Source organism: Sarcophilus harrisii, chromosome 5, assembly GCF_902635505.1.
Source record: "Sarcophilus harrisii chromosome 5, mSarHar1.11, whole genome shotgun sequence".
NCBI classification, from domain to species: Eukaryota; Metazoa; Chordata; class Mammalia; order Dasyuromorphia; family Dasyuridae; genus Sarcophilus; species Sarcophilus harrisii.
The window spans coordinates 182566208-182581138 of NC_045430.1; the positions used below are offsets into that span (position 1 = coordinate 182566208).

Here is a 14931-nt window from a genome sequence, read left to right on the forward strand (position 1 = left end):
GCAGTTAAGAGTAGATCGTTGCCCCTTTTCCCCACATGCATTTGGAAGTGATTACTTGAGGGGGGAATGAAGAGGGAGCCCCCAAACTTGGAGAATCCTTGAAGGAGAAAATCTTCAACTCTGCCTCAATAAGAGAATTTGCCCCATGTCTCTTTTTTTTCCTTAAATGAATTTAAATTTCAACTGCTTGAGGTGGGAATAATGCGGTTGTGGTCCCTTTAAGATTCCTTTCTTTCTGATTCCCAACCCCTCCTAGTTGATGTAATTATCAATCAAGGACCTTTTGATTCACAAATCCTGGTCCTTTTGAATTTCAATAGAAGATCCGGGCCTGTCCCAGCCCCACCTGGATCTGAGCCAACTTGGGAGTCCTCCCACAGGCCCCTCTAGCTAAATCTCCCATTATAAAAGGGCCATGCTGGGGCTCTCCCTTTGCAGAGGTTCCAAACATGCTAGCCTTACACCTGGCATGCCAGGACCCTCTGTCCACTGGAACTCTGTATCTCTACCTTTGTAATGCCAAAGAAACTGAGCAAGACAGAGATTAGAGACCAATTCAATAGTTTATTAAATGGAGAGAAATACTGGGACCAATGGATCCATGTTGATCCCAGGGCTAGACTAGACTATCATCTCAAAGAGTCTAGCCCCGAGTATCAGGGCAGCGAGCTTTTTATGGAATAACAAGGACAATGACATAATGGAGGGACCTGGGTGGGGATAACCTAAAGGAGGGAGGTTACTGATATTCTAATGACATCTAAAATGGATAAGCCTTTATCTTGTCAAACATTAAAAAGGAATGTCTATAAAACTTTTATCTCAAACATTGAGGGAAAGGTTATAACCTAAGGCAGAATAACTAAATAGGACAATTGGAGAAACTGGGTCACAACATTAAAAGGGAACTTTGGCATAACACCTTCACCCATTTTCTTTAATCTTACTTCCAAACCCCATAATAAACCTCTTTTATCAATCTAGCTTTTTGGGCCAGTAAATGCTTTTATTGGGAACTGTTGCGCTGCCACTAGACTTAACTCCATATCCTTGCGCTGAATCCAATGGGGTTGCAAGGGAGCTCTGTTTGACTCCCTGTACCCTGAACCTGCCAGTAGACCTCAATTAAACCCTAATTTCATGTAGGTACCCCATATCTAGACTTCATCAGTTAATGGCAGGTTTGGGGTTCAGGGAATCAAATGGAGAGGTTTGGCTCCACTAAATCCCTCTTGGGATTCAGCACACGGGTAGGAAGTTTTGGGGAACCCCTTCTGGCGGAGCAGAGATTCTTCATAAACCTTTACAAAGGAATTACATGAAGGAATTTACGAACCCCAAAACCTAGATTGATAAAATAGGTTTATTATCGGCATTGGGAAGTCAGCCTTTGCTATGCATGAACAGAAAGGCTGAATTCCTTAGTGGAGGAATCCTGGCAGAGAAGTAAAGTTTAGAGAAATCTCAACAGAGGGGCATAGAGAAATCCTGATAGAGAGGCATAAAGTCTCATTAGGGAAATAGGTGAGGGAGAGATAGAGAGGGTAGCATTGCAAGAGAATATTATTCCAGTGGGCAGAAGTTTCTTTAGCATAGCATAGCATGGCGTGGCATGGACCTCTGCAAAGAAATGAGTTTAAAATTGCCATTTTTATAAGGAAGTCTTTGGCTATATTCCAAGGCCTGCTCCCTCTCCCAATGAGGCTGGTGGGTGGAGTTGGAATTGAATAGAAAATCTTCAGTTGAATAGGGTGTTTCTCCAGTTCAATGGAATTGGTATCTCCAACTCTGGACTCAGTAGCCCCACCCCAGACAACAGGATGAAGCTGCTTGTCCTCCACTGGAGTCCCCACAGTAGCAGAGGAGAATTTGTCCTTCAAAGAGTTTTAGAGTTTCAGATCCCTTCAATATATCCTTTTTGTTGGTGACTAGATTTGTGCCAAGCCCTTGGGGAGAATTATTTGGAATGAAGTACCAAAAAAAAAAATTCTATTTTCCCTTAAGTCTAGCGGAAACTGTTCCCTGTAATTTTGGCCTATGAGATTTAAGAAATATGGAATTGTGATTTTTTTTAAAAAAAGTACTTGTTTTCTGTTATGTACTGTGTACTGGCAGGCACCTGAAGCTTATCTTAGCAGATCTAGAAGTTGCTTAATTGGTATTAACATCAAAGACTCAAAATGTGTTGCATTGAGCTGAACCATGTATAGAGTGCCTGGCAAACTGCATACATTTAGTCTCTTTCCCTTGTGGGAGCTTAGAAAACAACTGTCCACTTTTACCTTAGATTTGTATTTGTTTTTACTGTTCAGAAAGAGGCCTTGCATGAATCTTCTCTTTTAATCATTATTTATCTCTATTTCTGGCACTTCTGTTATAATGGTGTTTGGTTTCATAATCTTTGGAACTGAAGTTTCAGTAACATAAAAGTTGAATAATCATCTTGATCAATATAATATTTGGAAACCACTGGATAAAAGATTTTATATAGTTTTTAGGAGGATGAAGGGAATAAAAATTTTAAGTTTCATTCTTGTTTTGATGGTACTCATTGAAAAATTTACCCTTCTAGTACTTGGACATTCTTTTGTAACGATTGTAAAGATTAATTAAGTTCTTTAGCATTGGGGCACTCAAAAAGACATCTACATAGGAAAAACAAAATGAAAGAAGACTACATGTCCTGATTATGATGTACATGTGTATAAATATGACAGTGATCTGGATATAGAATTGAATAGAAGAGAACATTTGGGTGTATCAAATTATGCAATATTTTCAATAATCCCAGATTTCTTGCTACCATAAATTATGTTCTTCTAACCATTATTTTGCAAGTGATGCTATATGATTATAATTTTTGAAGCACTGTCATCTTGGGAAAATCACAATTACCTTTGACCTAGACAACTTCAAGGAAAAAGGACTAAATCTAAGTATAATGCTAATAATGATGTGCGTACAAACATTATCATAAAAGACATTAGCAAGGACACAGTCTATGAAATCTGGATAGTATATCTATACTGAATCTCTTCCATTTGAATTGTCTTAGGAAGATTCTGAAAATCATCTGGCAAGATAAGATACAAAAGGCCTTTTTTGAACTAAACTGACAAGCATTCCAACTCTACTACAAGAGCACAAATCTGTTGAATTGGTCACATTGTTCAAATGTCAAACGTACACTTGCCAAAAAGACTATTTTATAGACAACTCACACAGGGTTAGCACTCACAAGGTAGTCAGATAAAGTAATACAAGGACACTCAAGAACTTTAGAATTGATTGTATAATGTGGGGAGACACAAGCACAGGATTTCCCAGAATGGTGTGCCCTAATCAGAGAAGGTGCTGTGCTTTATGAGCAAAGCAAATTGAATTAGCTTAGAAAAAATGTAAAATGTGAAGTTAGAGAAGCTATCCTAAATGTCCGAATGGACTATTTGTGCGCTACCTGTGGCAGAGTATTTCAAGCTCATATTGGTCCGATCAGCTGCAGTCAGACACACCTTAACTTGACTTTAACATAATGATGTCATTTTGGTCCTCTCTGAGAACAAAGGACAACAGTTGGTACCAGTACAAGCTGTAGAGCTGTTATAAAACTCAACTGGCATAATGTATATAAAGCGCTTTACAACTTTAAAATGTTATGGCACTGTGAGTTATTATTATCTAACCCAAACTCATATGTTATGTGCCCTTATAAACTCAGTTCCAATTTCTATCTGCCATTAAGTACTAAATGAAAATCAAAAGGTAATTAGCAGCAGACAGAGGAATCATTCTAACTGATCAGGGAAGAAAGTTTGTGTAAGAGACGGGCTTTGAGAAAACCTTAAAAGGTGACTGATTTAGATCAGAGATATGATCTACACACTCCCGAATGTGCAGGAAACCAGATGGAAATGAAATTGGAAATTATTTGATAAAATAAACAAAAATACAGTAAAGCATAGGTAATGTGAATGTGTGGTTTTCTAAGTCACTATGTAACCTAGAGAGGGTTTAGTGGCCTCCATTTCTGTTTAATATCTCTGGTTCAAATACGTGATCAGAAGAGAGGAAAATGTTTCATATGAGTGAAAGCATCAAGGCAAGGGTGATGAGTACATTTGCCAAGGGAAAATGCTTCACTTTAGAGGACTGCAGATGCTGGGGAACTCTGGAAAAGTATACTTAAAGCAAGGATTTTACAGCAGGGTGTTAAGCCAGTGTGATTGATGAGACGAGGGTTCTCTAGTTCACATATACTTAGTGTGATATGGATGTATTCTACAGTTGGCACACGCTCAGTGTGCTGTAGTGATGTAATTGTACTGAGATATTTAAGGGCTGAGAGGACTGGAGATGTGAGTGTGTGCTCAAGCTTGATCTCAGACTCGGAACTCTGTCTTTGACCAGCCTCGTGGTGGCTCTCCTACCTTCATCACTTCTCCACCTAAGACCAAGGCCTGTCCAGAGATCTTCCAGAAAGCTAGCCCGGATACAATTCATATAAGGAAGTAGCCAGAAAGAGACAAGAGACAAGGAAAAGCACTGTGATAACCACATATTTTAAAATCAGCCGGAGTCAGGAATTCAGGTTAAGGGAAAATCTTCCATCTTTATTCTCTGTGGAGGGGAAGGGGGGTTAGCAATGTGAGCAGCCGCGACAGGAACCCAGCCAGCAGTCTCTCTCCACTTCTCTTCCTGCCCCTCTGCCTTCACCCACCAAAATCGTCCCTATGTCATTTCCTATACAACACATCAGGACTTGCACAGAGAATAGGCGGGGGCCATTCTTTCTCCAAGCATGTATATTAATAGAGTATAGTCCAATTACTATTTAGTCTCAAGTGCTTGGGACCTCAGTGCATCCACTCGAGCTTCAGCCCATTACAAAGCACCACTAACCATGTTGGTCACTATCTCCCTTTAGACTTTAATTGGAGCAGTCCAGATTCCTGAACCCAAAAGCCTTGGGAAGAGGGAATAATCCAGCACCCTCAGACTCTATTACTGTCATGTTTACATCCCTGGATAAGATTGGAAAGGTAGATTGAATCTAACTTGTAGAATCTTGGGTGCTAGACTAAAAAGACTGAATATATTTCTTTAGGTAGAGGTCTTTGTTCAGGATAATGACATGATGTCTTCTGCTTTAGTTAAGAAAAATCTTAGCTTTGTTTTTACAAAATTGACTAGAAGAGGAAAGACAGGAGATTACTGGATTGATCTAAGTATGAGGTGATAAGAGTCTATCTAGTGATAGTGGAGAAATGGATGTAGATAAATATCAGCTGGCAAGCTATTCTTATCAAAAAGTCCTCCTTGTCAATCAGCTGTCACCTTTGGGACAGGCAAGCTAGCCTAGCCATAGCAGTAAGACAGCCTGCAAGAGAGACAAGAGACAAGGAAAAGCACCACTACCATCTTGGCCATTATCTCCCTTTAGACCTTGATTAGAGCAGCCCAGTTTTCTGAACCCAAAAGCCTTGGGAAGAGGGAATAATCCAGGACCCTCAGACTTTATTACTGTCATATTTACATCCTTGGGAAATAGCCCCTGAAGACATGTGGGCTGCCTTCTGTAGAGGTTACTACCACAGCTACAAAGGCCAAGAAAAGAAATTTTTGCCACCAAAGTTCTTGGCCTTGTAAATTCAAATCAGCATCAAAACCTGATAATTTTAGCAAGGGAAATGACTTTAAAGAGTTGTCACTTTTTGCTCTGATGCTATGCCCTAAATGTCGCGGGACTTTTCCATCTGATTTGCAGTTGAAACTGGTGGTAGAGAGGATAGAGCACCTAGCCTGTAGCCAGGAAGACTCATCTTCATGAATTCAAATCTGATTTCAGTCACTTAGTAGCCTAGTGTGACTCTAAGCAAGTTGTTTAACCCTGTTTGCCTCAGTTTCCTCATATATAAAATGAGCTGGAGAAGGAAATGGCAAGCCAGTCCTATGTCTTTGTCAAGAAAACCCAAATGGGTCATGAAGATTTGTACAGGACTAAAACAATTAAACAGCAACAACCATAATATGTGTGATCTTCTAAATTAGAATATATCCTCCTTGGAAGCAGGGAAGAAAAGCGCAGGTCTTTGGACTCAAAGGCTAAAGCTCTTCCCATTATAACACACAGCTTCTTTACCTCAGAACAACTTCTAAAACTGTATTTTCAGGCCTGATGTGTCTACTAAAATCTCTAACTGCCTACTGGATATTTCCATTGAGAAATGTCACCATCTTTTCAAAATATACATGCCTGAAACCAAATTCATTATTCTTCCCAACATTAGCTCTGTTTTTGCTTGCCTATTTCTGTAAATGCTACAATTTCTCCTACTGCTCAGATTTAGCATTTCTGAATCAGCTTTGGCTCCATCTTCTCCCTCAGGGCTTTCCCTGAAAACTAACTCAGTGATTCCTGTTTTGAGGTTCCAAGATAATGCAAATCCAGTCAGGACTTTATACATATATCTGTTGCATTTTCAAATAATTGAATGAATGAATCAGAGGCTCCATTCAATGAGAGAAGAAACCTATGAAGTAATAACATCTCAGGATCTGAATGTGAATTTTAATCACTATCATTACATCAAGTGACAGAAATAAGGTTTTTATGATTGGATATGGGGATTTCATCTCCTGTTGATCAGCCTAGGACACTCAAAGTGAGGAACTTATTTTACCAATGTAAAAACATCATTTGCTCTCTATCATCTTCAGGTGTTGCCTGGAGCCCTTAGAGTTTAAGTGATTGGCCCAGACACAAGGTCATTGTGTTTCAGAAGAGGGATTTGAATCCTAATATCCTTGACTCCAGAGCTGGTTCGCTATCCATTATGCCACACAACTACCTTTTTCAGAAAGGAAAACTAAGAAAAAAGAAATGTACTTACTTTCTTTATGTTCCCCTGAGTCATAAGTCAGAGTAGAGTTCACTAAGCATTAAGTACTCCAGTACTTTCAGATTTTCTATCATGGTACCAGGGTAGGTACTCGTACAATGTAGATACTCCCCCTGCAGATCCCAAATCTCTTCATGCCTTAGGACGAAGGTTCTTAATTTTGGACCAAAGGGTCCGTGGATAGATTGATAATAGCACATGATCCGAGATAAAAAAAAATTAGACTTTGATTTCAATATATCATTTCTTTTTTAAGTATTTTGTTTTATGTATTTTAAAAATTATTTTGAGGAGTCCATGAGCTTTCTTTGATTTCTTTGGGATATTGAGAGGGCCTATCCTTTTCTAATTATACCATAACACAAAGGACCCTCTCTTGCCTTATGAGATAATTGTATGAGTAGCAAAATTTCATCACTTCATTTTGGTCACCATTTTGATGATGAGCTTCCCCCTTTCTTAGTTAGATTGATCCTTAGATGAAAGTTATACAGTCTATTGTCAGGCCCCCTTCCAAACCTTTCCAATTTCAGAACTTGCATTCTGATGTCCTAGCTTTAAGAAACCCAATTTCATCTCTATGCTGTGATGAAGTATCCAAGGAATGCATTGATGGAGAAATGTATGTCATAACTTTGTGAAAATCTGAAGAGGATTGACAATTTCCCAGAATCATAGAATTTTAGACCTAGAATGGACTTCTGGAGAGTGGTCTAATGTTCCTGGGGAGGAAATTGTGTGGAATTATTCTTTGGCAATTTTCTGTCTCCTAAATAGTGTAGATTCACTGGATTAACCTCCATTTTCCTGCCATAACTATCTTTTCTTTTTTAGTTTTTCACTTCCATTCTAGTTGAGACCAGTATATAATATAACAAATTCAGCTAATACTGCAGATGCACAAGGACATCCTTATATGGATCGATTAAAGAAGTTGCAGTAAGTTGCCATTGAAAGCAGAGCAGCTGCATCCTTGAAAACAGATGCTCTTCTGGGGCTGAATAAGCCCAATTTTGACTAATTTTAAGAACTAAACAGATTTAGGTCTTGTTAATATTTGGATGTTGAACCACCTGAGACTTCCTAATGTCCTCAATTGATTACTACTCCATAACAGCTAGCATTCCAGTTTTCCTGAAAGTTGTTCTGCATTTAATATGCCATGGGGAGTGGTCAAATGACTTGGTTGTTATCCAGAAGGAGAGATCCAAGTCCCTTGATTTCATCAAGATGGACCCACATATGGGTTTATTATATCAGACTCTTTGAAATCAGAACATTTATAGAGCTTAATACTTAGGCTCTCTAGAGTAGTTAGCAAAGGTAAGGTTGAAATTCTTAAATTGAACATCCAATTCTGAAAACAGAGATGTTCTGGAGAACAGCCAGAAAATGCTACTTTCTTATTAGTCTCACTTGTTTGTAGAAGGCACTAGGAAGGGAGAAGTTACAAGGGCTTGGATAAGCTGGTAGATTCAACAAGCTCTAGGGTGATGAATCCTTTTCAGCCTAAATGGACTTCAGAGCTACTGCCCTGTCAAAAACTATAACCACCTTAGGAAAAATAATATGAATCTTCTGTATTTGCTGTTGCTGCTGATGAACAACAGGTTTTTAGTATGTTATTCTAATGATTTTAAGTCCTTGAATTGAATTCCCAACTTGGTGCCTCTGTGACCCTAAACAAGTCACTCCCCTTTGATGGGGCTCAGTTCCATCATCAGTAAAGCCAAGAAGTAAGACTTTCTGGGCTTCTTAACTTGAGAGGTGTGTGAGCTTGTTTTTGAAATATTTTGACTACTATTAGTATCTTTTGCAAGTCTAGATAGTTATTTAATTCTGTGTGCTTTATACAGTATTATTCTTAAGAAAGAGTCCATAGGTTTAAGACTGCCATATGGGCCCACAATACAAAAAAGATTAAGAGTCACTGGACTAGATGAGCTCTAAGAATCCTGTTGGCTCTAGATCTATAATCATAAGTAATTAGTACTTATTATCAGATGCGTTCACAGAGGTTTAATGACTTGGCTTGAATTGCACAGTTAGTATTAAATTTATAACTGGAACTTACATCTCCTGATTTCAGAGTTTGTAATTTTTTTCAAATAAAAATGTTTGTTTTTTCTCTTTCCCACTTCTGTCCCTCATGGAAAATATAAAAACAAATATGCCTTGTCAAACTAAACTAATTTCTACATTTTCTCTGTCCAAAAATATATGTCTCGTTCATTTCTTGAGTCTGTCATTTCTTTGTCTGGACATGGATCAATACTTAAGTCTTTCAATAATTTTCTTAGAAGGTTGTTATTGTATACACTATTCTTTGATTCTGCTCAGTGTACTTCGCATCAACTCATAAGTCTAAACTTTCTCTGAAACTGCCACTTTAGTTCTTCTGGTACAACAATATTCCTTTGCATTCATTTGCATTCCCCAACTTCTGAACATCCACAAAAAAATAACAACCATAAATATTTTTTTGTCCCTACGGGTCCTCTTCCACTTTCTTTGATTTCTTTAGGATATGGAGAGGGCCAATACTTTTCTAATTACACTATGCTGCCCTATCAACTATACTGACTAAGGGTCAGTTTTCTACTCAACCTCTTGTCCACCAAGGAAATGAACTACATCTTTAAATCAGAAAGATTTATATCCTTCCTTCATAAATTAAACACCTGAACCCCACCAGTATTCATCATTGTGACTCCTTTAAAATAAATCAGTAGTGAAGAAAAACATTGTAAACATTTATGTGACTTTTACATCAATTGATTCTAATAGTTATATGGTGAAATACTATCATAAAACTTCATACCTGGCTTTCTCTTCCTCCTGCCTTCTTTGTTTCCCTGACTTCTTTCAAGTATCCACACAAATTCTATCTTCTTCACAAGGCTGTTCTAAGTCTTCATTCTAGTTATCTTTCCCATTAGAAGACGAACTTTATTGAGGGCAGGAACAATTTTTTATCTTTTCTCATCACTTAGTACATTCCTTAGCAGAGTATAATAAAGTGCTTAATAAATGTTGGTTGTCTAACTAATGTTGCTGTGTTTAAAGAACATTAACACTCCAGTTTGGCTGAAACAGATTATCTTTATGAGGAGAAGTAGTCTGAGTTTAGTTGGAGCCAGATTGTAGAAGGCCTTGAATGTCACCTATTGTGAGGCCTTCTCTGTGCACAGCCACAGAAGAGCAGGAAAATGACTTTTGGGTTTTTTTGGGTTTTTTTTTTTGAAGCAGTTTTCCTGCTGGGGAAATAAAACCTTGCAGTATAGTCCAGGGCTTGACGAGCAGTGCCAGAAATCAATCTCCAGATGCTGAAAACCCTAGAACTTTCTGCCTCCTGTTTAAATGAGTTCTTGGAATGAACTTTTATGCATCTTAATTTAGCTGACTCCACTGCCCAATAGTAATTATGGTTTGAGTCAAATTTCTATAACTGAATTTCAGAATGCTCAACACACTGACAAAAAAAATCACATTCCTCCCCCAGCACTAAGGAAATGAGGTGAGTTTTCAGTCTTGGTTGGTGATCTCCATCCATCCCTGAGCCTTTAATAAGGTGCTGGCACAGAACTTTACAATCGGCTAGCTCCTTCTCCAGTCCAACAGCCCCTTCCTGAGTTCTGTGAATATCATTTTTTCCTTAAATCTCCAAAGGACTTTACGTGGTATTTTTTTCTCTTTTTAAAGGAGAGATAAGACTCAACTCTTTGTTCTTCTTCATGCCCGCTCTAAAATAATGTAGGATAATTACTGGTTGATATTGTAAAGAGAATTCAGTGTCCCACATCCAGTCTGGGAAGGAAAATAATGTGACATGATCTGTGCTACACATACCATCTTAGTCCCCCAACTCATTATGGCCAACAATTTGTACTTGTGAATATATCAGCTACATGAAGGATGCTGTGTGTAGCTGTAGGCCAAAGCTTTTCTATGTGCAGTACTAAGTGGGCAAAATGGTACTGAGCCTCAATCTCTGCCTACTTATTTCTACAGTATAGACATATTGTTTCTAGCCAGATCTTTTTTACTCTGGACCTATGATTTCATCAGCTTGGTGAATTCCAAATGTAAAAAATCCCTCCATCTATGCAGATGAGTACTGTGTTTATAATTTATTATCTTAGGTAGTTGCCTGGAGCACTAAGAAATTAAGTGGATTGTCCTTGGTCAGGGAGTTAATTGTGTTATGATGATTATTTGAAACCCACTTTTCCTAACTCCAAGGCTGAGATGAGATGCCTTGCTGCCTTTCAGTGTTGTGACTGACTACTTATGAGTAATTCATTGGATAAGCATGCATACATTTTTTATGTATCATATTTTATAACAATAATATTGGTTAATATATAAATAATGTTTGTTTGCCAGGCATTGTGCAAAGCACTTTACAATTATCTTATTTGATCTTCACAAAATCCCTGGGAGGTAGGTGTTACTATTATTCTCATTTTACAGAGGGGGTTAGGTGGCTTGTCCAGGGTCACATAGTAAGTGTCTGAGATCAAATTTTAATTCAGTTCTTCCTAACTCTAGATCCAGCTCCTAGACAGTTTTTCAAAATGCCTCATGTTGTGTCTTTATATGATTTTAAACATCAGTTTCCTCATCTCTGAAATGGAATAATAGTATGTGAAATACCTATCTAACAATATTATTATGAAGAATCCTTGTATAAATATTATTAATTATTATCTTTGTAACTGTGTATATTTTCTAAGTCATGTTGTGTGTTTACAAAGTATAGCTAAGGGTGGGAAGATTCCAAACTTAATCAGTGTTGGAGCTAGTTAGGAGAGCTCACAGAAAATGTTTGGTCTACAGCCACATACTTCCTTCTTTATGTAATCTGTAGACTCAGAAGTGTATATTATTGGTCATCACGAGGTTAGTCTGTCTGATCATGTCACTTGCTTCTAGTTCTTTCCTGTTTTCCTGTTGTTCTGTGGCTCCTGTCTTTCGGATATCCTCATTTATCTCTTTACAGCCTGAATCCAGTCCACCATTCTCTCCCATTATCTCTCTTCCTGACCAAATGGCCTATTTCATATCCCTTATTCAGACCATTCCTTGCTGGTTGTCCCACCTGCCTAGAATGTCTTATCTTCTCACATTTGCTTCCTTGAATCTCTCATGGCCCTGAAGGCCATACTTCCTCCTACAAGACTTAGCCTGGTTCTCCTATTCCCAATGTGCTTCCACCACCCCAAATTACTTTGTATTAGTTTTTATTTACTTTGTATTTACTTATCTATATGTATGCTGTTTATCTTCAGTAGAAGAAAGCTTCTTGAGGGCAGGACTTTTTTTTTATCTTTGTATCTTTGGTGCTTGGCCAAGGTAGGCCCCTTGGTAAGTACTTGTATTGATTTGGAGTTCAGTGAAGCCCAATTCCAGTGGTAGTAGTGAAGAAAAAAAACAACTCAAAATTCAGGTCCTTCTTATAGGGGTTACTCATTTACATCACCTTTGAACCTGAAAAAAAATATTATGTTAAAAGGAACATATTGAAAGAGGAACAGAATTTTGTAAATAAAGGTCAAATATGTCCTTCAGATCATTTTACAGAAATGTTCTGTTTAAAAAAAAAAAAATGCATGTGTGTGCATGTGTCTTATGTCCTAAATCTTAACTGCAATCACCCTGAACACATTGTAGTAAGCCAGCACTGTTTCTTCCTGTATTTCCATTTGACATTTAGGAGCTAGTTAATTATTTTTGGTTGTCTGTGTTTGCCCAGTTCAGAATTTCTTTACTCAGTTCTGTCTCCCATTTTTAAAAAACTTCATAAATTTCAGTGACCCCTAAGGAATTCAGAGAGCAGTTTTCCAATCAAGCTCTGGATTCAGTGCTCGAATGGTTTTTTGGCTTTTGGTTTATGTATTTTTATCTTTCTCAATAGAACACTATGCTTTCATCATAGATGGAAGCCAAATTAAGTATATCACTAGCTAGTTTTTCTATTTGAAATACTTTGATCCTACTTGTTGTAGTTTGAACTCTGCTACTTCTCTAGGCCTATACCTCTATCTGTGTCAATTTCTTGATCATTTGTTTATCACATAAAATGTTTTCATGTTGTTATTATTATAATTATTGCTTATCATTGTCATTTAATAGGAACAGGAAGCATTAGAATTTCTTAGCAAGATGTTTGGGAAATGTTTGGAAAACAAAAAATTTTTTTTGATTAAAAAAATACTTTTGACATTGAAACTCTAAAGCCAGAAATAAAATTTCAATGTTCTATTCCTAATTCCCTTCATTTATACATGTATAGCTTCTTTACTTCTCTATGCCACAGGTATAGAAAATGCATCCATATCCAGAAAATATCACAGAAGTCGGGAGGTTCCGTTAAAGACCTCAAAATCTTAGTAGGCCAAGAATCTTCCCTAGTTTTGATATTATAAAGAATAATAAGAGAGTGCGGCATCACATCTAGCTTCCTGTAGATAGATTTGGGTAACCAGCGAGCTGATACAAAGGTGAACAATGGCTAGTAATGTACACTGTTAAATCTTGTTTCTCCTTTTACATCAACTACTTGGAACAAGGCTCAGCTTTTCCCATTGTTTGCTATCATCTTTCTCTTTTTCTTCCTCCCATTATTTCTTGAGGAGAACGTAATTAACCCAATAGTGTGGCCTATAACTGTCTCTAGCCTTGGCAGAATCTAGGTTTTGGTATCTGAAGAGAATATTTGCCAGCATTGTGGAGTAGGGCTGCCAGCAGATGCTGGGCCCTTCCCCTTCCTGAGGAAAGCACCTCTGGTTTTGTCTTTGAATCCTCCATAAATAGCTTTCAGTAATCACTTAATAAATGCCTATAGAAGTGAAATGGAGTTCATCATAGACCATTCTCTGTCATATCATTAAAAGAAAAACATTCTGGGATTCAAAGTAGCAACTGTGGATCCTGAACTCATAAAGGTCTGGATAGGCTGACTCCACATGGCTCTCATTGGATTTGAGCCCATCCGGTTTGTATCAGTGTCTAATCATTTGCTAAAACAGATATATTTATTCCCTTACTCCCAGTGCTTCATATTTCCATATAAAGCCAAACTAGTCAAGACAGTGAAAGAGATATGAGACAAGATGCTGTTTGGGTTTGGGTTTTTTTTTTTAATGTATGCACCAAGTGAAATTGTTCATGTTTTTATTATTTCCCTTTCTTCAGTGTCTTCCCCTGGTCAAGATAACCACATGAGCATGGATCTCCCTCCAGGATCAGAGCAGATCATGCAGACTCTCAGTGAACTGGCCAAATCTTTCCAGGACATGGCTGACCGCTGCCTGCTGGTTCTACATTTGGAAGTGAGGTGCGGCTTGCCAATCTGAATGCATGAGGAATCATATGTCCCTAGTTTGTTTCTAAGGGAGCATTTTAGGAGTCCTTTTGGATGCTTTAATAAAAATGTTCATTTTATAGACTGCAAGTGAATGACAGGCTGTCTTCAAATTGTACTTAGATACATGCAAGACTTTGTGCGAAAGCAGTATTTGCAATGTACAGAATAAGAAGACTCTCCCTTGCAATATTCTTGGAAAGAGAAAACTCAAATATGAGCAAAGTTAAGCAGTGATCTGAAATAACAACACAAGAGATTCCATTAGGTTGTTCAGTATTAATTGTCAAAGAGGTAATAGAATATTATGAGTTCTAAGGAGTAAAGCAGGAATGTTGGCCAGATTAAGCCTTCTTCATGGAGGAAAAATGATATTTGTGATCCCTAGACCACAGGATTATAGAATTGTAGAGTTATACACTCAGGGGTTCTTAGAGAGCTTTGAGACCAACCCCATCATTTTACAGATGAAGAGAAAGAAACCCACACAGGTGAAATTGTAAGGAGCAAAGCCAGTATTCAAACCCAAGTCCTTTGTCCCCAATTTCATTGCCTTTTCCACTAGGCTGAAGCACTTCCTCTTCCTAGTCCATTGTTTGGCCCATCCAACAACTCTCCTTTGTGTTGTCTGTCCATTTTCCCATTTTAGAGAATGTGCTAGATATC

The 14931-nt window shown here is 37.9% G+C and overlaps 1 protein-coding gene across 1 annotated transcript in view; it reads left to right on the forward strand.

Moving 5' to 3' along the window:
* The window catches only part of EXOC4 (exocyst complex component 4), a 913849-nt gene that overhangs the window by 824138 nt on the left and 74780 nt on the right, over window positions 1-14931 (forward strand). The window contains exon 15 of the mRNA XM_031941130.1: window positions 14097-14238. Within this exon, the coding sequence (XP_031796990.1) occupies window positions 14097-14238 (142 nt within the window). The remainder of the gene's footprint in view (window positions 1-14096; window positions 14239-14931) is intronic.